General features: G+C 51.6%; 2 protein-coding genes across 2 annotated transcripts in view; one reads left to right on the top strand and one right to left on the bottom strand.

The window, feature by feature from the left end:
* ANO7 (anoctamin 7) overlaps positions 1-26,919 on the top strand; it is a 202,114-nt gene that overhangs the window by 72,583 nt on the left and 102,612 nt on the right. Inside the window, exons 6-10 of the mRNA XM_088479281.1 lie at positions 11,530-11,587; positions 19,313-19,423; positions 21,217-21,379; positions 23,012-23,102; positions 23,757-23,853. Coding sequence (XP_088335407.1) covers positions 11,530-11,587; positions 19,313-19,423; positions 21,217-21,379; positions 23,012-23,102; positions 23,757-23,853 — 520 coding nt within the window. The remainder of the gene's footprint in view (positions 1-11,529; positions 11,588-19,312; positions 19,424-21,216; positions 21,380-23,011; positions 23,103-23,756; positions 23,854-26,919) is intronic.
* On the bottom strand, positions 12,989-16,722 carry LOC148517035 (uncharacterized). The gene is made up of 2 exons (XM_088479263.1): positions 16,206-16,722; positions 12,989-13,914 (listed from the first exon to the last, which is right to left on the bottom strand). Exons 1-2 carry the CDS (start codon positions 16,720-16,722, stop codon positions 12,989-12,991), a joined length of 1,443 nt encoding a protein of 480 aa, XP_088335389.1.

Below are 26,919 nucleotides of genomic sequence, written 5' to 3'. Positions count from 1 at the left end.
TGCATGTCCAGACAGCCCCCCTTATGTATACACCAGCCCCCTTCTGTGTGTTTCCAGCCAGGCCCCCTTATGTGTCCAGCCAGGCCCTCCTTAGATGTCCACCAGCCCCCCTTCTCTGTTTGTCCAGCCAGCCCCCTTATGTATCCAGCCAGGTCCCCTTATATGTCCAGCCAGACCCCTTTATGTGTCCAGCCAGCCCCACTTATGTGTCCACCAGACCCCTTTCTGTGTGTCCAACCAGCCCCCCTTATGTGTCCACCAGCCCCCCTTAATTGTCCACCACCCCCTCTTCTGTGTGTGTCCAGCCAGACCTCCTTATGTGTCCACCAGCTCCCCTTCTGTGTGTGTTCAGCCAGCCCCCACATGGGTCCACCAGCCCCTCTTCTGTGCATGTACAGCCAGCCCTTCTGTGTGTGTCCAGCCAGGCCCCTTTATGTGTCCAGCCAGGCTCTCCTTATGTGTCCACCAGCCCCCCTTCTCTGTGTGTCCATCCAGGCCCCCTTATGTGTCCAGCAGGCCCCCTTATGTGTCCAGCCTGGTCCCCTTTTGTGTCCAGCCAGCCGTCCTTATGTGTCCACCAGACCCCTTTCTGTGTGTCCAACCAGCCCCCCTTATGTGTCCACCAGCACCCCTTCTGAGTGTGTCCAGGCAGCCCCCCCTTATGTGTCCACCACCCCCTCTTCTGTGCGTGTCCAGCCAGACCCCTTATGTATCCACCAGCCCCCCTTCTGTGTGTGTCCAGCCAGTCCCCCTTATGTCTCCAACAGCCCTCATTCTGTGTGTGTCCAGCCAGCCCCCTTTTGAGTGTGTCCAGCCAAGCCCCCTTATTTGCCCAGCCAGGCCCACTTGTGTGTCCAACCAGCCCCCTTCCGTGTGTCCAGCCAGACCTCCTTATGTGTCCACCAACTCCCCTTCTGTGTGTGTTCAGCCAGCCCCCATATGGCTCCACCAGCCCCTCTTCTGTGCATGTACAGCCAGCCCTCTTATGTGTACACCAGCCCCCTTCTGTGTGTGTCCAGCCAGGCCCTCCATATGTGTCCACCAGCCCCCCTTCTCTGTGTGTCCATCCAGGCCCCCTTATGTGTCCAGCCAGGCCCCCTTATGTGTCCAGCAGGCCCCCTTATGTGTCCAGCCAGGCCCCCTTTTGTGTCCAGCCAGGCCCCCTTTTGTGTCCAGCCAGGCCCCCTTATGTGTCCACCAGACACCTGTCTCTGTGTCTAGACAGACCCCCTTATGTGTCCACCAGCCCCCCTTCTGTGTGTGTCCGGCCAGCCCCCCTTATGTGTCCACCAGCCCCCTTTGTGTGTGTCCAGCCAGGCCTCATTATCTGCCTAGCCAGCCCCCCTTCTGTGTGTCCAGCCAAGCCTCCTTATGTGTACACCAGCCCCCTTCTGTGTGTACAGCCAGCCCCCCATATGTGTCCACCAGCCCCCCTTCTGTGTGTGTCCAGCCAGCCCCCCTTAAGTGAGCACCAGCCCCCATTCTGTGTTTGTCCAGCCAGGCCCCCTTATGTGTCCAGCCAGGCCCCCTTGTGTGTCCAGCTAAGACCCCCTTATGTGTCCAACCAGCGCCGCTTCTGTGTGTGTCCAGCCAGCCCCCCTTATGTGTCCACCATACCCCTTTCTGTGTGTCCAGCCAGCTCCATTTATGTGTCCACCAGCCCCCCTTCTGTGTGTCCAGCCAGCACCCCTTTTGCATCCACCAGCCCCTTTTGTGTGTGTCCAGAGAGCCCCCCTTATGTGTCCACAAGCCCCCCATCTGTGAGTGTCCAGCCAGCCCACTATTCTGTGTGTGTGCAGCCAGCCCCCCTTATGTGTCCACCAGCCTCCTTCTGTGAGTATCCAGACAGGCCCCCTTTTTTGCCCAGCCAGGCACCCATATGTGTCCAACCAGCCACCTTCTGTATGTGTCCAGCCAGGCCCCCTTATATATCCACCACCCCCCTTCTGTGTGTGTCCAGCCAAACCCCCTTATGTATCCACCAGACCCCTATCTATGCATGTCCATCCAGCCCCCTTATATATACACTAGCCCCCTTCTGTGTGTGTCCAGCCAGGCCCCCTTATGTGTCCAGCCAGGCCCTCCTTAGGTGTCCACCAGCCCCGCTTCTCTGTTTGTCCAGCCAGCCCCCCTTACATGTCCAGCCATGTCCCCTTATGTGTCCAGCCAGGCCCTCTTATGTGTCCAGCCAGGCCCCCTTATGTGTCCACCAGCTCCCCTTCTGTGTGTGTCCAGCCAGCCCCCATATGTGTCCACCAGCCCCTCTTCTGTGCGTGTACAGCCAGCCCCCTCATGAGTACACCAACCCCCTTCTGTGTGTGTCCAGCCAGGCCCCCTTATGTGTCCAGCCAGGCCCTCCTTATGTGTCCCCCAGCCCCCCATCTGTGTGTCCATCAAGGCCCCCTTATGTGTCCATCCAGGCCCCACTTATGTGTCCAGCTGGCCCCCTTATGTGTCCAGCCAGGCCCCTTATATGTCCAGCCAGCCCCCCTTATGTGTCCACCAGACCCCTTTCTCGGAGAATAGCCAGACCCCCTTATGTGTCCACCAGCCCCCCTTCTGTGTGTGTCCAGCCAGTCCCCTTTATGTGTCCACCAGCCCTCATTCTGTGTGTGTCCTGCCAGCCCCCCTTATGTGTCCAACCAGCCCCCTTCTGTGTGTCCAGCTAGACCCCTTTATGTCCACCAGCCCCCTTCTGTGTGTGTCCAGCCGGGCACCCTTATGTGTCCACCAGCCCCCCTTCTGTGTGTGTCCAGCCAGCACCCTTTATATGTCCACCAGCCCCACTTCTGTGTGTGTCCAGCCAGCCCCCCTTATGTGTCCACCAGCCCCCATTCTGTGTGTGTCCATCCAGGCCCCCTTATGTGTCCAGGCAGGCCCCCTTGTGTGTCCAGCCAGGCCTCCTTATGTGTCCAACCAGCCCCGCTTCTGTATTTGTCCAGCCATCCCCCCTTATGTGTCCACCAGACCCCTTTCAGTGTGTCCAGCCAGCCCCCCTTATGTGTCTACCAGCCCCCCTTCCGTGTGTGTCCAGCCAGCACCCCTTATGTGTCTACCAGCCCCCCTTCCGTGTGTGTCCACCAGCACCCCTTCTGTGTGTGTCCAGCCAGCCCCCCTTATGTGTCCACCAGACTCCTTCTGTGTGTGTCCAGCCAGGCCCCCTTATTTGCCAAGCCAGGCCCCCGTATGTGTCCAACCAGCCCCCTTCTGTATGTGTCCAGCCAGGCCCCCTTATGTGTCCACCAGACCCCTTTCTGTGTGTCCAGCCAGGCCCCCTTATGTGTCCAGCCAGGCACTCCTTAGGCATCCACCAGCCCCCCCCTTCTTTGTTTGTCCAGCCAGGCCCTCCTTATGTGTCCAGCCAGGCCCCCTTATGTGTCCAGCTGGCCCCCTTATGTGTCCAGCCAGCCCCGCTTATGTGTCCATCCAGGCCCCCTTATGTCTCCTGCCAGGCCCCCTTATGTGTCCAGCAGGCCCCCTTATGTGTCCAGCCAGGCCCCCTTATGTGTCCAGCCAGGCCCCCTTATGTGTCCAGCCAGGCCCCTTTCTGTGTCTAGCCAGACCCCCTTATGTGTCCACCAGCCCCCTTTCTCTGTGTCGAGCCAGACCCCCTTAAGTGTCCACCAGCCCCCCTTCTGTGTGTGTCCAGCCAGTCCCCCTTATGTGTCCACCAGTCCTCATTCTGTGTGTGTCCAGCCAGTCCCCCTTATGTGTCCACCAGCCCCCTTTTGTGTGTGTCCAGCCAGGACCCGTTATTTGCCCAGCCAGGCCCGTTTATATGTGTCCAACCAGCCCCCCTTCTGTGTGGCCAGGCAGACCCCCTTATGTGTCCACCAGCCCCCCTCCTGTGTGTGTCCAGCCAGGCCACTTATGTGTCCAGCCAGCCCCTTTTTGTATGTTCAGCCAGGTCCCCCTAAGTATTCACCAGCCCCCCTTCTGTGTGTGTCCAGCCAGCCTCCCTTATGTTTCCCCAGAAGGGGGGCTGGTGTGTCCACCAGTCCCCCTTCTGTGTGTGTCCACCCAGCCTCCCTTATGTGTCCACCAGCTCCCATTCTGTGTGTGTCCAGCCAGGCCCCCTTGTGTGTCCAGCAAGAGCCCCTTATGTGTCCAACCAGCCCTGCTTCTGTGTGTGTCCAACCAGTCCCCCTTATGTGTCCAGCCAGGCCTTCCTTGGGTGTCCACCAGCCCCGCTTCTCTGTTTGTCCAGCCAGCCCCCCTTACGTGTCCAGCCATGTCCCCTTATGTGTCCAGCCAGGCCCCCTTATGTGTCCACGAGCTCCCCTTCTGTGTATGTCCAGCCAGCCCCCATATGTGTCCACCAGCCACTCTTCTGTGCGTGTACAGCCAGCCCCCTCATGTGTACACCAGCCCCCTTCTGTGTGTGTCCAGCCAGGCCCCCTTATGTGTCCAGCCAGGCCCTCCTTATGTGTCCACCAGCCCCCCTTCATTGTGTGTGCAGCCAGCCCCCCTTATGTGTCCATCCAGGCCCCCTTATGTGTCCAGAAGGCCCCCTTATGTGTCCAGCCAGGCCTCCTTTTGTGTCCAGCCAGCCCCCCTTATGTGTCCACCAGACCCCTTTCTCTTTGTCGAGCCAGACCCCCTTATGTGTCCACCAGCCCCCCTTCTCTGTGTGTCCAGCCAGTCTGCCTTATGTGTCCACCAGCCCTCATTCTGTGTGTGTCCAGCCAGCCCCCCTTATGTGTCCACCAGCCCCCTTTTGTCTGTGTCCAGCCAGGACCCCTTATTTGCCCAGCCAGGTCCGTTTATATGTGTCCAACCAGCCCCTTTTCTGTGTGTGTCCAGCCAGCCCCTCTTATGTGTCCTCCAGCCCCCCTTCCAGCCGGCCCCCCTTATGTGTCCACCAGCTCCCATTCAGTGTGTGTCCAGCCAGGCCCCCTTGTGTGTCCAACCAGTCTCCCTTATGTGTCCAACCAGCCCCGCTTCTGTGTGTGTCCAGCCAGCCCCCCTTATGTGTCCAAAAGACCCCTTTCTGTGTGTCCAGCCTGCCCCCCTTATGTGTCCACCAGCCCCCCTTCCGTGTGTGTCCAGCCAGCACCCCTTTTTTGTCCACCAGCCCCCCTTCTGTGAGTGTCCAGCCATCCCCCCTTATGTGTCCACCAGCCCCCCTTCTGTGTGTGTCCAGCCAGCCCCCCTTATGTGTTCACCAGCCTCCTTCTGTGTGTGTCCAGCCAGGCCCCCTTATTTGCCCAGCCAGGCCCCCATATGTGTCCAACCAACCCCCTTCTGTGTGTGTCCAGCAAGGCCCCCTTATGTGTCCACCAGCCCCCCTTCTGTATGTGTCCAGCCAGACCCCTTATGTATCCACCAGCCCCCCTTCTGTGCATGTCCAGCCAGCCCCCCTTATGTATACACCAGCCCCCTTCTGTCTGTTTCCAGCCAGGCCCCCTTATGTGTCCAGCCAGGCCCTCCTTAGATGTCCACCAGCCCCCCTTCTCTGTTTGTCCAGCCAGCCCCCCTTGTGTATCCAGCCAGGTCCCTTATATGTCCAGCCAGACCCCTTTATGTGTCCAGCCAGCCCCACTTATGTGTCCACCAGCCCCCCTTATTTGTCCACCACCCCCTCTTCTGTGTGTGTCCAGCCAGCCCCCCTTTTGTGTGTGTCCAACCAGGCTGCCTTTTTTGTCCAGCCAGGCCCGCTTATGTGTCCAACCAGCCCCCCTTCTGTGTGTCCAGCCAGACCCGCTTATGTGTCAACCAGCCCCCCTTCTGTGTGTGTCCAGCAAGGACCCTTATGTGTACACCAGCCCCCTTCTTTGTGTGTCCAGCCAGGCCCCCTTATGTGTCCAGCCAGGCCCTCCTTATGTGTCCACCAGCCCCCCTTCTCTGTGTCTCCAGCCAGCCCCCCATATGTGTCCATCCAGGCCCCCTTATGTGTCCAGCCAGGCCCCCTTATGAGTACAGCAGGCCTCCTTATGTGTCCAGCCAGCCCCCCTTATGTGTCCACCAGACCCTTTTCTCTGTGTCTAGCCAGCCCCCTTATATGTCCACCAGCCCCCCTTATGTGTCCACCATCCCCCATTCTCGGTGTGTCCAGCCAGCCCCCCTTCTGATTGAGTCCAGCCAGGCCCCCTTATGTGTCCACCAGCCCCCCTTATGTGTCCAGCCAGTCCCCATAATGTGTCCACCAGCCTTCCTTCTGTGTGCATCCCGCCAGCCCCCCTTATGTGTCCACCAGCCCCACTTCTGCGTGTCCAGCCAGCCCCCTTATGTGTCCACCAGTCCTCATTCTGTGTGTGTCCAGCCAGTCCCCGTTATGTGTCCACCAGCCCCCTTTTGTGTGTGTCCAGCCAGGACCCGTTATTTGCCCAGCCAGGCCCGTTTATATGTGTCCAACCAGCCCCCCTTCTGTGTGTCCAGGCAGACCCCCTTATGTGTCCACCAGCCCCCCTCCTGTGTGTGTCCAGCCAGGCCCCTTATGTGTCCAGCCAGCCCCCTTTTTTGTATGTTCAGCCAGGTCCCCTTAAGTATCCACCAGCCCCCCTTCTGTGTGTGTCCAGCCAGCCTCCCTTATGTTTCCCCAGAAGGGGGGCTGGTGTATCCACCAGCCCCCCTTCTGTGTGTGTCCACCCAGCCTCCCTTATGTGTCCACCAGCTCCCATTCTGTGTGTGTCCAGCCAGGCCCCCTTATGTGTCCAACCAGGCCCCCTTGTGTGTCCAGCAAGAGCCCCTTATGTGTCCAACCAGCCCCGCTTCTGTGTGTGTCCAACCAGTCCCCCTTATGTGTCCAGCCAGGCCCTCCTTAGGTGTCCACCAGCCCCGCTTCTCTGTTTGTCCAGCCAGCCCCCTTTACGTGTCCAGCCTTGTCCCCTTATGTGTCCAGCCAGGCCCCCTTATGTGTCCACCAGCTCCCCTTCTGTGTGTGTCCAGCCAGCCCCCATATGTGTCCACCAGCCACTCTTCTGTGCGTGTACACCAGCCCCCTTCTGTGTGTGTCCAGCCAGGCCCCCTTATGTGTCCAGCCAGGCCTCCTTTTGTGTCCAGCCAGCCCCCCTTATGTGTCCACCAGACCCCTTTCTCTTTGTCTAGCCAGACTCCCTTATGTGTCCACCAGCCCCCCTTATGTGTCCACCAGCCCCCTTTTGTCTGTGTCCAGCCAGGACCCCTTATTTGCCCAGCCAGGTCCGTTTATATGTGTCCAACCAGCCCCACTTCTGTGTGTCCACCAGCCCCCCTTCTGTGTGTGTCCAGCCAGGCCCCCTTATGTGTCCACCAGCCCCCCTTTTGTGTATGTCCAGCCAGGCCCCCTTATGTGTCCACCAGCCCCCCTTCTGTGTGTGTCCAGCCAGCCCCTCTTATGTGTCCTCCAGCCCCCCTTCCAGCCGGCCCCCCTTATGTGTCCACCAGCTCCCATTCAGTGTGTGTCCAGCCAGGCCCCCTTGTGTGTCCAACCAGTCTCCCTTATGTGTCCAACCAGCCCCGCTTCTGTGTGTCCAGCCAGTCCCCCTTATGTGTCCAAAAGACCCCTTTCTGTGTGTCCAGCCTGCCCCCCTTAAGTGTCCACCAGCCCCCCTTCCGTGTGTGTCCAGCCAGACCCGCTTATGTGTCAACCAGCCCCCCTTCTGTGTCCAGCCAGTCCCCATAATGTGTCCACCAGCCTTCCTTCTGTGTGCATCCAGCCAGCCCCCCTTATGTGTCCACCAGCCCCACTTCTGTGTGTGTCCAGCCAGCCCCCCTGTGTACACCAGACCACTTTCTGTGTGTCCAGCCAGCCCCCCTTATGTGTCCTCCAGCCCTCCCCTTCCATGTGTGTCCAGCCAGCACCCCTTATGTGTCCACCAGCCCCCCTTCCGTGGGTGTCCAGCCAGCACCCCTTATGTGTCCACCAGCCCCCTTCTGTGTGTGTCCAGCCAGCCCCCCTTATGTGTCCACCAGACCCCCTTCTGTATGTGTCCAGCCAGCACCCCTTATGTGTCCACCAGCCCCCCTTCTGTGTGTGTCCAGCCAGCCCCCTTTATGTGTCCACCAGCCCCCCTTCTGTGAGTGTCCAGCCAGCCCCCCTTATGTGTCCACCAGGCCCCCTTCTGTGTGTGTCCAGCCAGCCCCTCGTATGTGTCCAGCAGCCCCCCTTCTGTTGTGTCCAGCCAGGCACGCTTATGTGTCCACCAGCCCCCATTCTATGTGTGTCCAGCCAGCCCCTTGTATGTATCCAACCAGCCCCCCTTCTGTTGTGTCCAGCCAGGCCCCCTTATGTGTCCACCAGCCCCCTACTGTGTGTGTCCAACCAGCCCCCATATGTTTCCAACCAGCCCCTCTTCTGTGTGTCCATCAGCCCCCTTTCTGTATGTCCAGCCAGCCCCCCTTATGTGTCCACCATCCCCCCTTCTGTGTGTGTCCAGCCAGGCCCCCTTATGTGCCCACCAGCCCCCCATCTGTGTGTGTCCAGCCTGTCCCCATAAAGTGTCCACCTGCCCCCCTTCTGTGTGTGTCCAGCCAGCCCCTTTTATGTGTCCACCAGCCCCATTCTGTGTGTGTCCAGCCAGGCCCCCTTATGTGTCCAAGCAGCCCCACTTCTGTGTGTGTCCAGCCAGCCCCCCTAATGTGTACACCAGACCACTTTTTGTGTGTCCAGCCAGCCTCCCTTATGTGTCCACCAGCTCCCCCTTCCATGTGTGTCCAGCCAGCACCCCTTATGTGTCCACCAGCCCCCCTTCTGTGTGTGTCCACCCGCCCCCCTTCTGTGTGTCCTGCAGCCCCCTTATGTGTCCACCAGCCCCCATTATGTGTCCACCAGCCCCCCTTCTGTGTGTGTCCAGTCAGGCCCCCTTATATGTCCACCAGCCGCCATTCTGTGTATGTCCACCAGCCCCCCTTCTGTGTGTGTCCAGCCAGCCCCTTGTATGTATCCAACCAGCCCCCCTTCTGTTGTGTCCACCAGCCCCCCTTCTGTGTGTGTCCAACCAGCCCCCCTTCTTTTGTGTCCAGCCAGCCCCCCTTCTTTTGTGTCCAGCCAGCCCCCGTATGTTTCCAACCAGCCCCCCTTCTGTGTGTGTCCATCAGCCCCCTTTCTGTATGTCCAGCCCGCCCCCCTTATGTGTCCACCAGCCCCCTTCTGTGTGTCCAGCCAGCCTCCCTTTTGTGTCCAATCAGCCCCCCTTCTGTTGTGTCCAGCCAGCCCCCCTTATGTGTCCAACCAGCCCCCCTTCTGTGTGTGCTCAGCCAGGCCCCCTTATGTGTCCACCCAGCCCCCTCTTCTGTGTGTGTCCAGCCAGCCCCCATCTCCTCCGCTTTCACAAGCACAGCACATTCAACTTACCGTCTGCTGCTGTGCTGTCTCAGTGTCTCTTCTAAGTTCCCGCCCCTGAACACTGACGCGCCAGCACGTGTTCCCGGCTGCTGCTGCTGCTCTCCGTACAAAAAATAAAAATGCTAGAAACGACAGGGGGGGAAGTGGAGGAGCGCCCCCCCCCACCCTTTCTACCAGGTGTCCAGGCCCGGGATTCCAGTGCCCGCAGTCCCCACCTGATGGCGGCCCTGTACAACAGATACTAATGTAAATACAGAATATGGGTGTAAATACTAAATGTACTGACCATAACCCGGAAACACTATTATTTTGACCATATTAATCTTGCACTAATAATTTGCAGATTAGTTCATTCACTAGAGTTTTGCATGTTGAAGTGATTCCTTTACAACCCAGGGCAAGATACATTGAGCAATAAAACAAAAGACTAGTGAATGGGGGTGCAGGGCTCTTGCTTCACAGAAATAAAATTACTATGGGCAGTAAAGGAGACAGTATTTAATCTGCATGCATAAAAAATCCCACTGTATTTGCACCCCTTGCATTGCAAAATGGTTTGTTCCATATACAAAGTTACTTGCTTTCTTTTCATTGCTCCCAACTCGGAATCAGGTCCTATGGGCTAAATTTACTAAGTAGCGGGTTTGGTGTCTACACTGAAAATGCCGCTGAGCCCTGTCGGTTTCTAAATGACAAACCGCCGTGGCGTGTTCTATTTGTCGGCAATTTCTGTTGAAACCACTCTGGAATATAAGACTTTCTATTCATATTCATTTAATGGTGCTTTTACAGGAACAACATTCACCTGACATCATAGACACAGACAGTCGGCTACTTTCACTTTGTGGGTTTGTAAGGAGTGTAAAGCTGCGCACACACTAGACGATTTTTTGAACGATTACGCCGATCCCGACGCATCAGAATGACAAATTGTTAAAATCATCAAGTATGCGCGCTCCCAAGGTGTCGTCCCTCTCATCTTCAGGTCGTCCCTACATGCAGCTCAATCTGACAATCTCGAGGGTGATTCCCCGCAAATCGTGCAGTATGTATGCTCACAGAACAACCAGGCGATATGTTTAACATTATATAGTTAACGATTAAACGACGACGCACGATATATCGTTTGGTCACTTGTTAGATTGCACAGTGTGCATGCACTAGATCGTTTGTCCATCTAGACGATCTTTGCATTGTTTGCTAGTCGTCTAGTGTGTACCCAGCTTAAGTGTACAGTAGAAAGAGAAAATATTAGGAAAGTATAAGAAGATAGATATAGGGGTCAATCCTATTCCATGCGAAGGGTGCGAGTTGCAGATGCAACAGCGTTAAACCACTGGTGACGGACGGCACCTCGCACCCTTCGCGGCCTGACCCGAGCTCGGATTCGCATCATTTTGCTCGGAGCCCTGCGAAGTCTTGTATGCGAATCCGGGATGCCGTAAGGTGAGGACATTGCCGCGATGACTCGCACCCGCGAGTTTATCGCGTGCAATTGGATTGATCCCATAAAAAGTGATTGCTAATTGTGCTGATTTTTTTTTTTCAGAAGTTGTCTTGGTGAGTTATCCATATAGTCTGGTTATTTTTACATATTTTTAAAGTCCTGTTTGTGATTTTTTGTGTGTGTGTGTGTGTGTGTAGTGTGATTGTATGTTTTGTGTTTTATATTTTTGTTTGTGTATTTCTGCTAAAGACTAGTCATATCTACGTGAGAGACATAATCCTTCATAGCGCAATTGGCTGATATTCCTGTCAATCAATCTTGCCAGTCAAAAGCAATTCTTTTATTCAGCAATCACGCCTGTCGAGTGGAGTAATTTTTGGGGGCGTATTTACATGTTGTAGCTTTCAAACAGCTAGTTGATAAATTAGGGGTTCTAATCTATTCTGTATTGGGCTAAAACATTGATGGTGCTTTGATATTCAATTCTTTTCTATACTAAAGCGTGCGGTTTTTCTGTAGGTCTTGGCCTGATTAGATCAGCGGGTTGCAATACCTCCACAACACTGCCAGGATTTAGAACCCGTTGCTTAGTAAATTTAGCCCTATATCTTCATATATTAACTTAAACAACACCAGTATAGCTGTAGGATAATACTTAGTCCAATATATTGGGTTATTCCATGTCTGGATGTGCGGTTACAGAGGGATGGGAGCAGCTTGGTATTGTAAAAGTGCCAAAAAAAAAAAACCTTGAACATCTTCAGAAATGTAATGTAAGCTGGCAATAACTTATCCTCCATCTGTGTCTTCTATGTAGGTACCTGGGTAGTGGGAACAAAGAAACATTTTTCACAAATACCCAACGGCACCAGATGGTGAGTATATACTGTATATGAAATAAAATGACGAGAGAGAGAGATATATATATATATATATATATCGGTCCACTGCTAGCTCTATATTATTACTACAGGTTGGGCACCTGGGCAGCTGCTACAATGTGTAGATGAGTGCCGGACAATAGCTAAATAGGTTCAGGAGCATTTGGGTGGAGCTACTGGGGAGTGGAGCTATAGAAAAACAATAAGTCACCCATAGTTTTATTATTTTACCATACTTAACTTAAACTTATCCAACTAAAATAATGACACTGACAACGATATAGATTTGCAAAAAAGAGGTCGCAGCCAAATTTATTGAAATCAGATTATGAATTAAAATTGTAATGATCGAGCATGGTGGCGAAAAAGCAGTGCTACCTCGGCTACAGCCCATCTAAGAGTATTACTAAGAAGGAGGTGGATAATCCACCACCCGATGTGAGCTGCCTTGAGTAGTACCATAGCCCCCTTAATCTAGCACAGTGCTGATCCCTCCATAAGATGGAGACCTGGTCCTCCCCTAAGGCAGCAACCGACTCGCCTCTCTCAAAGGGGGGATGCTAGCCAAGTTCAGCTGCACTAAATTGAGCCACCGAGGAGCACTGCTTTCCGTCAAACGGTGTCCCTAGACAACGAACCGCCACCAGCTAACAGGACCACTAACGTCTAGCAATGCCCGACAAAAGAGCCGAAACAAACAATGCCAAACCTTCCCCTGCCAAATGCACTCCATCCTCTCTGTAGAAATCAACCTCCTCAAAACGTATACGGGGGTGTTTAATGACACGCCCTCCCAAACCCTCTACATGACGAGACACTGCGGCATTCAATTTCCTCCTCACCCTATCCAAAGCCGCGCCACCCTGCTCCCCTCGCCAAAACCTACGAGGAATAACCTCCGACCACACCAAATGCACCTTCGGCCAACGCACGGCAATTACTTGGAAATCCTTTTTAATGGCCAGGATAACCTCAACGCCTTTACAAGTGCCCAAATCATTGCCGCCTAGATGTATGATCAAGCAATCCGGGGCACCCCATTTCTTCTCTGAGTCCCAAAGAAGAGACAAAAGACCACTCCAACGAAATCCTCGCACCCCAATCCAGCGTACATTACTGGGGCTATCACGAGCAACGGGGTGCCTGCAAGCCCAAAAAACATACGAATGGCCTACAATCCACACCCTATCAAACACCCTACCACCACCTGTAAGGGGAAATTATTTAAACCAACAACTGGTCGGGGAAACTGAGTTATTTGAGTGACCCAGATGGAGGTGAACAACACCAAAACCTCAATGGAGGGCAAAAGGTGAAAAGAACTCCAACCCCCCCTAGCGGCAGGTAGCTTAAGGCACTGGGTTTCCCAAAAAACAAACTCACCAGAAGCGCTGTCTAATTTGTCAGCATGTCGCCTCTCACATAACCTTTATAAGCGGAAGACCTCCAACGACCCAACCGTTTGATTGCGTCGCTGGAAGAGCCCGCTGCTGCCGCACAAGTAGCCGCGCCAATCCTAAACGAGTGTGTGCCGTAAAGTTCAACCGGCAAATCAAGCGCTACCAAACATCGCTTAAAAATTGCAGCAAACTGAAAACGTGTCAGTGGCGAAAGGTCCTCATGAACAAGCCATTGACAACTGCCTTGCGGACGCTGCAAGTTGTAACGCCTAGCTATGCTAACTGGACATATGCTCGGGTCCGGATGCGCAGGGATCGACAGCCAATGCCCCCTCCCTAATTGGTCGGTCTTTGATCTTTGAATTTTTAGCAAGATCAAATCCGACTTAACCATCACGTTATTCAACAGAATCCCCGAGCTTGTTGCCCTCTTGCTAGCGGACGCTAACTCGCCTACCCGCAGCGCTCCGAAGAAAGCCAAAACAAAAGCTAATTGAAACAAAATTGCCTCGTACTGTCCCAAGGCTACTCCCGCTACTGCCACCAGTAGATTTCTCAACAAACCGGTGTCAACCGGCCTCCGAGAATCGCCTGGCCCTGCCTGTTCTCTAGCCCATCCTTTTAAAGCCTTGGTCAGAAGGAACGACTTGGTTGGATCTACCAATCCCCGCAAGCGCGAAAAATACGAGATGCCGGCTAAGGCGCCGGACATTGCGGCCTTAGACCGGCCCCGCTCATGCCACATCCAAACAAATTGCAACATGCTATCCTCAATATTCTTACCCCGATCTACTTCGGCTAAGAAAGCCAGCCACGAATCCCACGCTGCCGTATATGACTTTAAGGTGCTCGGTGCCAAAGCTCTCAATGCGAGTCCATCGATGCCGGCCCGATGATCTGCCAGACATGAGCGGGACAAGATAAGCCATTAACACTGGCTGCAGGCGCCAATGACCTAGTCCATTGAAAACGAGATAAAGCATCCGCTATCTCGTTATCAACGCCAGGGACGTGCCGCGCCCTGAAATCAATGTTCCCCTGGAGACACAAAAGTATCAGATGCCTCAGTAAACTGAGAGCTTGAGGGCAGACTGACCTCTGATTGTTAATGGCCTGGACTACCCCCAAGTTATCGCACCAGAAACTTATGCTCCGATTGCTAAGCGTACATTACCCCAAATCTCCACTGCCACCACAATCGGGAAAAGCTCCAAAAGGAGCATATTAGATGTCCAACCGGCATCCTGCCAGCTTTTTGGCCATGGCTCAGCGCACCACTGCCCCTCGAAAAAGGCCCCAAAACCGCAAGCTCCGGACGCATCAGTATAAAGCTGGAGTTCAGAGTTGGCCACCAATTTGGGTAACCAAATCCTCACACCATTGAAATCCCGTAAAAAGGCACACCACAAACGTACGTCCTCCTTAAGCTCCCTAGTCAAAAGAATTAAATGGTGCGCCTTTTTAACGCCCGCCGTGGCCCTCTCCAACCGACGGCAGAAGATCCTACCCATAGGGATCTCTCGGCAAGAGAAATTAAGTAGGCCGAGTAACGACTGCAACTGCCTCAATGAAATTTTCTTTGCAGAGAGGCAGAGTTCTAAGTATTCGTGCATCTTAGTGACTTTATCCTGGGGCAACCGACATAAACCCATCACGGTATCAATCTCGATACCTAAATAGGACAAAACTGTGGTAGGTCCCTCTGTCTTTTTCGCCGCAATGGGCACGCCCATAACGCGAAAAAGAGCCTGCACTGATAAAAGCAGCTCGCTGCAGACAACGCTATCAGCTGGACCAACTAATAAAAAATCATCTGAGTAATGGGCTATCCCAGTTTTTCCTGAACCCGCTCAAATGCACCATTGCAGGAATGAGCTAAAGCATTCGAAAAAGGCACAGGAAATGGAACAACCCATTGGCAAACATTTGTCCACGAAATATGAACCCTCGAACTTAAAACCCATGAATCTAAAAGAGTCGGGGTGCAATGGAAGTAACCTGAAAGCTGACTCTATATCTATTTTTGCCAATAGCGCTCCCCTACCAAACCCCTGCACTATCCGGAGGGCATCCCCAAAAGATTGGTAAGTGACGCTGCAGTCCTTTGGGTCCAAAGCGTCGTTAACTGATCCTCATTCTGGGTAGGACAGGTGCTGGATCAACCGAAATTTACCTACCTCCTTCTTGGGAACAACTCCCAAGGGAGCAATGCACAAATCCATTAAAGGAGGAGATGAGAAAGGGCCAGCCATGCGGCCCAATTCCACCTCCACCATTACTTTGGCCCTCACAATATCAGGATAATCCCTAGCCGATTTAAGGTTCCTTTTTGCTAACGCCGCAACTGACCTAACTATTGGTAAATGAAAACCCTCCCGAAAACCTTGCAACAAAAAGGCTGCTTCTGCCCTAAACGGATAGCGGCCCAACCACCGTTCCAACACATCTAACTGTATTGGTGAAACGGCTCTATTTAGCATTTCGCTGCTCGCCCTGCCCCGCTGTCTGCCCGCCTGTGCGCTTGCATTCTTTAACTGCGTGATTGCTTCCACACGACAGACAGATGTGCTTAAAACGGCAGCTGGCTCCTCTGTTACATTGCCCGCTATTAAAGGCAAAGCACTTTCCCTTTCCTGCCGTGTTAAAACCTGGACGGGCAACAAAGGGCTGCTTACGGCCCACTGGTGCTTCCGTGGTGGCTTTGTTCTGCTGAGTGACCTCAAGCCAGACCTCCACGTCCTTAAAGCCGAAGCTAAGAATTTTCTGGCCATCCTGCTTTTTACGGAAAGCCTCGTCATACTGCCGCCACACATTGTGCCTAGCGGACAACTGAATACTGTGCACGAGGTGTAAGTACTTCAGGATGTTCAGAAACTCGGCAGGCCTAGTTTCGGTATAGCAAGCCGCAAAAATATACATCCCGCAAAGCCAATTGGCGTAGCTGCGCCGCACCTCCTCCGCTGCTGCCCCCCCAGATTTAGCTGTATCCAACGCTTTTTTGGCGTCATGCGTAATGGCAAACATGTCTACCTATTTGCCCTTTCTAATACGCTCCCTCACTTTCGACATAACGCCTCTTAAAATGGCAGTGTTAGAGCAGTGTACGGCATCACCCGTCACATCCGGAACCGAGCTGCTTGCAGAACTACGCGCTCTATTCGGGCTTTTACGCTTCCCTTTCAACTGCTGAACGAAATAGCGCATTAGCTTACGCGGTTTATCAGCTGAACTGGAAGAGTCGGAGGAATCCTCTGAGTGTGACAAATCAATTTGGCTGTGGTGCAATGGTATCTCACCTGCTCCAGAAGTCGACGGGGTAGCTGACACCACGGCGGAAACCGCCTCCTGGCTTGCGTCACGTGGCACGCCCATCACGTTCGGGGTTGACGACGGCTGGGCATCCTCTGTAGACACAGCATCACCAGCAATGACAGCCAAGGTAGATGAACCCTGTGGACTTGGAACGACAGCGTTAGACATGATCTTGTGCGCAACAGCGGTCGCTGCAGGGGCTTGGGTTGGGACCACTGCTGACGGGGAAGCCCTCGCCTGCGCGTGGTTTGAGCATGGGGGGGTGGGTGGCCTAACCGGAGGAGGGGCCGCCGGCAGAGGGGGCTGCTGGATTGGCTCCTGCCTTACAAAATAGTCTGGCGCCTGGTGTGAAACCGGATGTTGCAAGCGGAACCATGAAGGGGCAGAATAAAAATGCTGCCCCGCATAGGGCGGCATCACCTGATGCATGAACTGACCCGCGGCCTGAGACAGTCGCGGGTCGAAGCCTTGCTGCGTAAACGCTGGCGGGACGGTTGGAAGCACCTGCTGCGCTAGGCCCTGAGCAAAATAAGGGGACCACTGCGCCCCCAATGCCGGGCTGTGCAAAGGAAAATTATGCCGCGCAGGGCCATAAAACGGGACGCTGGGAGCCTGCGGCAATGGCGCAGCGAGAGGTAGCACATACTGCTGATTAATGGGGGTGCTGCGAGCGGAGACACCACCGCGTCCATCCGCCGCAGCACAACGCCTAATAGGAGATGCCTGCAGCCCAGCCGGGCTGGAAAAAAGCACAATACCCGAGGGGGGTTGCGCTCTGCTAGGGGTGTTGCGCTCTGTCCTCCCTGCCCCTAAAGCAGTGGAGGTTGTGGAAAAAGAGCTGCGCAGATACTGTGGCTCTGCAGGCACCCGTGGATTAAAGCATGCGGGGCCGGGTACTGGGGTCAGCGATCCCACCCTCTCCAAATCCCGACAGCCGGCGGCCATTAACTCTGGGCTCTGCCGGCCCTGCATATCTAAAATGGCCGCCACTGTAATATGGGCGGGGCCAACTACGGGAGCCGCGGCCACCGCGACGACGCTCCCGCTGCCAGCCCCTGGTGCGTTGAAAGCATGGGGGGAAGGGCCCTCCCGGCAGTACAGCCAGTCCTGCGGGCTCGGCGGTGAGGGCACAAATCCCCCCATCCCGGCGCTGCCAGCCGGGTCCTGTCGGCCGGCGGCCATTAACACAGGGCTCTGCAAGCCCAGCGCACCTAAAGTGGCCGCCGCCGCCAACAGAGCGGGGCCAGCGACGGGAGCCGCAGCTGCCGCAGCAACGCTCCCGCTGCCAACCCCTGATGCCTGGGATGGGCTCGGGGAAGGCCCCCCACCGCGGGCCGGCCATGCCTGCAGGCCTGACGGTGAGGGCGCAAGGACGCCGTTACCCGCACTGGGAGCGAGAGCCCCCGGCGTCCGCGATGACACGCGCGGGCGCAGTGTGCGCACCGCGCGTGTAAGGGGAGGCAGCGGCTAATGCAAGCGGCCTGGCTGCCTCTGCCAGCCGCTGGGGGGGGGCATTGCGGCGCGGGCGCGGCATGGCGGATGGGGCACAGGAGTGGGGGTATCAATAGATGCAAAGGCAAAGAGCAGGCAGAGGGAGTTGAGGAGCGTGTGGGGGGGGAGACAGAGGAGGGATGAAAGATAGAGGAGATGCAATACAGGAGAGGCAGAATATATAGGATAGCAAAGGAAGGTAAAACAAAACAGTGGCAAGAATAACTGATAAATATTATGACACTGAGGTACTGAGGTACTTATCCAGAGGAGATCACAACTGGAAAAGAGAAAGCTGACTCCTCCCAGCGCCCTAATATTCATAAACAGAGCCCGCCCAAACAGGTCCCTGATAGGCTGTCACTACTGATTAACCCACTAACCTAACCTATAACGAGACTGCAACCCCCCAAACCAGTTTTAACCAGTATTAGCACAATAAAAAACAGGGTGCTTATGTCCTCTCATGCTTATTCTAGCATTCGCGTGCTTTTATATATACTGTATACTGTATATCATATATACTTAATTTACTTATATGTATAATATATATGCATATATAGAGTATTTAGAAAAGACGGTACTCAAAAGGGCCTTTAAAATAAAACTTATCTTAAGGAAAATACATTTTGGCCCAGAACAGTACGTCATAGTTAATGAGATATTTATATACACACATATATATATATATATATATATATATATATCATCTCTGACAAACCATAAATGTTTTGCATTATACTCATTAGATGTGGTTCAAATGACTGCCTTCCAGCCTCTAAACACCCAACGCTATCATGTTTAATGATGATTCCATTAATGATTTACATGCAGGGGCGCAGAGTGAGGCGGGGGTCAGGTACTAATTAATTATCTGTTTTTTTAAAGAGGCAAGCGGGGATAGTGGTCACCTCCTGCAGACCACATAGCCCCTCCCACGACAGCTGGCACCTATGGGGAGAGACTGCCTCCTTAGGTGCCCACAATCCCCACCCTCACGTCCCCTCCTCCCCGTCATCCTGCCTGTGCAGCAGCTGTGCGGCTGCCAACCTCCTCCTGTACAGCGCCGCACATACTATTTGTTCCCATTTTTTTAAGAGGGGCCATGTCCATGCTTCCCCATATTGGCCACTCCACCACTCAGTACCGTTGCCGCTGTCTACGGCCCTGTTTACACGCGCTAGTACTTGGGAGAAATAAAATAATTTAAAGCGCTTTCATTGCTTGACCCACGCTTCTTTATTGTTTTTTTCAGCATATTTTTACCATAACAGACACTACTGGCCTCTTCTCTCACCTTAGTACATCAATAGTGTATAGGTTCAAACAGGGCCCTTTAACCTCTGTTTGGTAATACCCAGTCCTTTATTATTACTGTGTTGTTTCCAATTGTATAGTGCTAGAAAGCTGGCACTATGTAAGTAAATGTTAATTATATTAATAATAGTAATATGGTAACACATTTTAATGTTCAAAAATATAAAAATATGTTTCATGAGGTTTGTGCTTTCTCCAGGTCTACGAGATTCTGGCTCGCACTCCATATGGTAACTCCTGTAAGGGTGAGACTGGCGTGGAGAGATTACTGAGTGAAAATGTGCTAAGTGACACATACCCTCTGCATGATGTGAGACCCTGTGTAGTGTAAAAGTGACCACGCAGCTTAACTCCGTGACCTATATTTGTGCTGTTACATTTTATTTAACAATGCAGCCTGCGCATACATTTTAGGATCTTGATAGCAGGCCAGATGTATTAAAGGACAAAAACAGACAATTAAATTTTTACAAGGGTTTTCTGCCACAAAACGAACTTTCAACACTTACCCTAAGTGCTTCTGTAAGGTTCTGCCTGGGATTGATCCCGTACCTGACTGCTCTACCAGAATGTCTGTGAGACTCCTGAATTTCTGTAAGGGCGCTATTCAGATCAGATTATTTGCATCCATTTTGCTACTAATTCTGCGTCATCCTAGGGCCCTGATTCTGTCAGAAGCAATGTAATGTCTCGTACATTTCATGCATCCAGAGTCCCTGCGCACAGAGTCACAGTTGTGATTGAGGCACACGGTCTCATAATTGTCTTGAAACTGTTTTGGGCGTTCCTGGGAGATGACAGGGATGTGGCTATGCAGATGCACAGAGCTGGTGCGTCTTATGGGCGCGTTATAGGAGTGTTGCGGGATTGTCTCTGTAGTGGTTGCAAACTCAGATGCATAATCTCACATTCCAGGCTAAACTCTGACAGACAATCTGCACCTATCATGGGGCTGGCGCAAGTTTTGATGGTGCGACCTATGGAAGCGTCTAAAGATGCACCAAGCTGTATTTTATCATCTAAAGATGCTTAAAGTAGGCGTCTCAGTCCTTGCACATTCAGACACACACCAGGGAAGGGCTTGTAGCAGTGTTTGCATATAGTCCTAGAAGCGATACTAGCAAAAGACACACACCTGGACACAGACACAGACGGACACTGCAGCATCCAACTCAGAAGCAGGCCCTAGGTGTGTTCCGGGTGTATTGTTCATTTTTCAGGGTCGGTTCCCACAGTGAGGCTCAAAACATTCATTGGTATTCCTACCATACACACACGGGTTGGGTATGAAATCCCGGCTGTCAGAATTCAGCTGGTCAGAATACCGTCAACGGCATCCCGACAGCCAGAATCCCGACATCCATAGGATGGAATGGTAAGTACTTTTCTCTAATCCCTACCTTAACCCTAACCCTCCCTCCCCGGTGCCTAACCCTAAACTCCCCCCTAGTGCCTAAACCTAACCTCCCCCTCCCATCCCCGCACCCTGAACCTAACACCCCCTCTCCAGTGCCTAAACGTAACCTCTCCCCCTAGTGCCTACACCTAACCTCCCCCTCCCTGCACCCCAATCCTAACACTACCTTCCCGGTGCCTAACCCTAACACTCTCCCTAACGCCTATCCCTAACCCTAACCCCGCTACCTAACCTCCCCCTAACACCCCGATACTTACTTTCAGGATGCCGGTGGTCGGTATATTGGTGCCGGGATCCCAACCTGTTGAGATTTGGTTGCTGGTCTTCTGACAGTCGGCATTTCGTACGACGAGATGCCGACTACATCCCGTTGCATACACTCATAACTGAAATAAAATAGATTTATTATAGATATAGATATGTTGGAGTCAAGCAACAATTTAACTACAAATGGAATATATTTATTGCAGACAAAAGGCACAATCAAGAAATCAAGAGCCCTTGAGCTGCTCAGCACTTGCTGGATGATGCCATATTTCAGTTACATGTCAGCACTTATGTTACATGCCATGTGGCAGGAGCTCAATTTCAGCTTTTCCGTAAAATGTTTCCCTTCCTAACATTTGCTTCTAATCCAGGTGCTCGGCAATGACTGTGCATGACCGTTGTTGTTTTACTTCCCTCAGGGAAAATACACCCACATACCTGGGATGGACCCTCAATGCATGACATACAGACAGATACTGTTTGAGTACTGGGCTTCTTGGAGAAAGTGGCACAAGTACCAGCCACTGGACCACATCAGAAAGTACCATGGAGAGAAGATAGCACTGTATTTTGCATGGCTGGGTAAGTTAGTGATAGAAGGGTTGAGAAAAGTAGTGTTAATCCATTTTACCTCTGATTGTCCACCTGGGCCATACTTAGGTACATGTCATCATTCCAGTTTTGGGACTTGCCCTCTCTCTTTTGAGGCAAATGGCAGTCACCATGTTAACTAATTCCAGGAAAGAGATCACATTGCAGGTTTTGCAGCTGTTCAGTAAATAGGAAATGCAACAAAATGCTATTGATCCACCCATTTCATTTAATTTAAATATTTTGCCCTGTAAAACAATCTTATTTCTGTATGTGGTCGCAATACAGGACATAGTTTAGAAAAGAACACCCAGGTCCTCCTACCCCTCCACCGCCAGCAACCAATATGGATTTTATAAAGCCGCAGTGGCAGCCATCTTGGCCAGATAGTCCGTATAAATGTGCCTGTTTGTGCAAAAATAGGCACATTGGGGGAATTCAGTTCAGTGCAATGTGCCACTGCAATGTTCAACTGTACACAATAATGCTTAGGCCGGGATGCAATAAAGGAAAAATGCGGTTAAAACCCCATTTTCGGGGGTTTTACCGCATTTCCATATGTACTAAGACCCGGCCGCACTTTTATCGGTGCAGAGGGTAACGGCAGAAAAACCTGGCGTTACCCTATAGAAGCCTATGGGCTTCTTACCGCACCCGGCTCCCAACGATTCACCACCTCCCGCCGTGGCCCAGTGCTGGCCCCCACTCACCTGTTGTCCTTGGTCGCCGGCCAGCGCTCCTCCTGGTTTCTCCGCCTCCTCCTCCTAATCTTCCGGGTGCAGGAAGGAGGAGGAGCCCGGGGCTTCCTGCACAGGTCATCAGCAGAAAGCCCCGGGCTTCGGAGGGGCGGGGTCTCACGGAGACCCCGTCACCCAGCTTCGGCTACTTCGCAAAGGGCAGCTCTTATCACAAGAGCTGTCCTTTGCGATAATAATCGCATATGTTAGTAGTACATGTGCGATCATCAGCAAGGTTGCGGTGACTGACGGGATGGTCACCGCAACCTTAGTACATCCCGGCCTTAATATGATAACCAAACTTCTCAAATCTCTGAGAAGCAAGGGAAAATAGAGATCTTACTGGCCACAAGTGTTGCACAGGCACTACATGACAATTACACTGAATTGAATACCCCCCATGTTATCATAACCAGCATTTTTGCTGTTGGCCTGTTTTGGTTTTGTTAATGACCATTAGTGAATAGATGCATAAAGTATCCAATCAAAATAGGAAATGGGCATTTAAAATGTAAAGCAGCAAATTAATTTGGAAGCAAGCTGCCGGTGACTCTTAAGTGCAATTACAGTAGCAGAAATCAACAGAGAGACATCCTGTAAAGCTACCATAAGCCATTCCAGCGGCATCTTGCAGGTAATTGAATCTGCCCCAAAGTATTAGTATTAGTGTTACTGGGCAATGGGCCACTAACATTTCCAAGAGGCAGCTGCACAGATCAGCCTGATACTGGAGTATATAAGTCATAGTAGGAGCAGTTACAGTGTAATAACACAATGTGCAGGCTATATAGGGTGCGAAGACTAATAGTGATAGCCAGAGTGATAACATTAGTCTGCAGATGTCTATTGTTTGTTATCATGCATGATTTCCCCTCTAACATTGCAGGTCTGTATACTACATGTCTCCTTCCTGCTGCTGTAGTTGGTACCATTGTTTTCATGGTGGGTTTTTACCTGATGACCACTGACATCCCTGCGTGAGTACAACATGCGTTAGTGTGCCCAATGTCCACTGTAAAATAATAAAAATATTACTTAAAATGCCTATTTATTTGCAGTGTAAAAAAAATGTTCACGGCTTACTTGTACCCAGAACATAGATTATCTTAGTAACATAAAGTACAGGAAGCATTCTAGAGACCACCATACAATACACAGAGCATCCTCCAATGATCCACATACAATACTCAGAGCGTGCCCTAGTGATGCCATGCAATTCATAGAGGATTCCTCAGAGACCGTCACATACATACTTATAGAGAGTATCCCACAGTGACTGCCATACAATACACAGATCATTTCCCAGAGACCATCATGCAACACACAGAGCTTCTACCAGTGACTGCCATACAATTCATAGAGTGTCTTCCAGTGACCGCCATACAATACACAGTGCATCCCCCAATGACACTGGAGGAGGTAATTCTCCTTGTGTGCATATACTGTATATGAGGAACACTCCCGAATGATGATGAATGAGTGTACCAAATAAAGTTGGCAATAGTACTACAGTATTTAAATCTTAGAAACCTGGTGGAATACACTTACTTCCAGCTCATCAATAATATCAGTGTGAAAATAAAAATGAATCCTTATTTTCTTTTGTGTCATGTCTATCTTTATCTGGTCAGGAAAGAAGTTTGTGGGAGTAATGAAATGTTCTACATGTGTCCTATTTGTGGCATATGTCCATATTGGAATCTTTCAAGCACCTGTGAGCAGTACAAGGTGAGCACAATGCCAGCCACATGTTACAGCTTTTTTGTGTCACAAAAGAGAGAAATAAGCTAGAATCAAAAATGAATAGCTAGGGCAGCGTTTTTCAACCACTGTGCCGTGGCATACTAGAGTGCAGCGAGCGGTTGTCAAGTGTGCTGCGAGGTAAGCGAAGTCAGAGTTGACTTTACTTATACTGCTGGTCTGGGCAATGTTGGCCTCTTCTGGGAGGCTCAGGCGCACCCGGGCCGTGACCTATGAAGATGCATTGGCATGACGTAGGACACGCATGACGTGTTGCACGCCCACCTACACACTTCTCCCAGCTCTTCACTGTGTGCTTAGTCAGTGAGTGTGACTGAGCAACCCCAGCTGATGAGAGACAGGACAGGGACAACAGTGAACCCTCTCAGCTGGTTATTTTATTTTTTCTGTGGGGGCCAATGTAATTTTTTTTCTGTGGGGAGAAATGTGTTTTGTTTTGTTCCTGTGGGGAGCAATGTGATTTTGTTTTTCTGTGGGGGCCAATGTGTGTGTTTGTTTTATTTCTGTGAGGACCATTTTTTGTTTTACATTTTTTTTTCTGTCGGGCCATTGTGTTTTATTTTTTTCTGTGGGGCCTAATGTGTTTGTTTTTGTTCTGTAGCGGCCAGTGTGTTTTATTTTTTTCTGTGGGGGCCAATATCTGTTCTTTTTCCTGTGCGGTGCCAATTTGTGAGTGTTTTTTCCCATGGGGCCAATGTGTGTTTTTTTTCCTCATGGGAGAATGATGCTGTGCCTTAGCAATTTTAAAATCTTCGGTATGCCACGAGTTGAAAAAGGTTGAAAATCACTGAGCTAGGAGTTCCTATTATTCAATGATAAATACCTAAACCTCCTCCAATGTTCGGTATATTATGCATACAGTCCTTCTTTTTCTCGCTATACTCATTTGGAATGACTGGAGTGGGAACAGTCTCTTTGGGCTCACCTACACAAGTCAAACAAGCAAGCTGGACTCCAGCACTCAGATTTGGGGTATGCGTCTAGGGTGCTTGGAGTCATAGGACTTCATGTCCAGTTGCGGCTCTGGTGGTCTCTGATTATTCACAGGGACAGAACAGAGTAGTTGCTGGCTAAAAGCACCTGGGTTGGTGGATACTTGTTTTGTGGGGTGATGAGCAAAAGAGTGGTGTCGTCCTGTTTGTACAGTCCCACAATGTTGGCTATTTGTCAAGCACTTTTGCCCATGTTGCCAAATTGCCACATACTTGCCTGCACCCACTTCTTCACCTCTGTGGCACACCAGTGGTAGAACTGCTATTGGCACATTAGGTAAAACAGTGCATTGCCAGGTGGTAGCACTTTCATCCACTTCACCATGTACTGCTTCAGCTGAGTGGTGAACTGCTCATTGGTGATGTGAAGGCTCTTTGGTAAGTCTCAGAACTGTTAACTGTAGGACGTAGGAGTGATAAAGAGTGGTACTGTGAGTTGTTATAGCTCTCCCTTTAGGTGGCCAGTAGCCACTCCACGATAAGCCACCAGTGCCTCTCTGTGCCGACAGGGCACTAGGTATCTGACCCACACTTTGCTTGGGAAACTCCTTTTAAAAGCTTGCAAATGTCCCCAAAACTGTTCTCAAACTTGGAAAAGTTTATGCATCCTTATCTGGGTGCAGCACCTGGTAAAGAATCTCTGAAAACCCACTCATCGTGGCACTTCTAGATGATAAGTATTCTTAATTGCTCATTCTCCCAGTCATTCAGCTAGGGTATCGATCCCACCCTGTCTTGAACATTGGGATGGCTGTTGTGGTGAGGGTTGTTGTTTAATATGGCTTCTGTGAGATGGGGTGGGCTTGGGGTTCTCACTAGTTCCTGTTGTTAGGCTGCCATCCTGTGCATATTCCTGTCCTGCAGTTACTCCTCTCCTGAGTAACTCAGCTTCACCAATCTGGTGTCCAAAAAAACCTTTTGGGACTATCTCACCACTATGCTGCCAATATCTGTAACTACATGGCCTCATTCTGCCAGGTGATTACAGAGTTGTTTTACATAGAGAAAGTTATTTGTCCAACCTGAATGTACTAACTTCACCATTCCTATAGATTCCGTCACACCATCAAAAACCACCTGTTACAGACTCCTTCCACTGCATTGTGGGCAGGTTCCAGCCTTTTACACCGACACATGGAAACACTTGTTCCACCCAGGCTTCTACACCAGCACTTGGATCCACTTCTGAGTTTGTGTGGTCCTGCTGCAGCAACACCTCCTGGTTGGTGTCAGCTATTTCCTCCACTGGTCACACACCATGGTCCAATCTGCACTTGGTAGCTTGCAGTGAGCTTGAGACAGAACAGCCACAGAATGGAATAGCAGTTTGCTCCATTCTGGTCGTCACAAGATGCAAGCAGATGCCAGTGTCTTGAAGCAAGTAGATATTTGGAGTGTTCTGAATAGGACAGTATACACAGCATGCCAATGTTCTTCAGAAGTACTTTCCTCTAAATGTTCAGAACACAGTGTAAGATTGCCATCTTACACTGTCAAATCAGCTCTTCTTATGGTATCCAGTCAACTTGTTGACATTCAGAAGGTCGACAATCTGACCGTCGACATCAGAATGTCGACAGGTTATGAATATCGACAGCCAGAATATTGACATGGTCATTAGATCGAAAAATACCCTGAGAAGTGCTGAGACTGGATTCTCAGGGACAGAGCTTTCTCGCAATCTCTTATTAGAACAATATAGTAGCAAAAGGTGCATGTATTGGAATGTGGTGTACTCTAGGTGATACAAGCAAAAAAAAGAGGAATATATAGAGAGGTTGTAAAAGATAAATGAGGGTGGAAGAATCACATAGGTTAAAATGTCCACGGGTTTGTCACTTCCAAAATTGTAGGCTAGTAATCTAAGGCACGTAGCAACAACAGTCCTAAGAAGAAAAAAAAATAGTCTCCAGCAGAGTTACAAGTTTTTATCCACATAGATTTTTTACGTGCAGTATGTTGTTGGGAGCTGGATGCAGGGCCGCCATGAGAGGGGGTATATGTGTAAGGGGCCAGGAAAGTTTTGGGGGATCCTGGTGTT

Source organism: Taudactylus pleione, unplaced genomic scaffold (genome assembly GCF_031769625.1).
Source record: "Taudactylus pleione unplaced genomic scaffold, aTauple2 ptg000229l, whole genome shotgun sequence".
NCBI classification, from domain to species: Eukaryota; Metazoa; Chordata; class Amphibia; order Anura; family Myobatrachidae; genus Taudactylus; species Taudactylus pleione.
The sequence above is the reverse complement of the archived record's forward strand: the minus strand, read 5'-3'. Positions and strand labels throughout refer to the sequence as shown.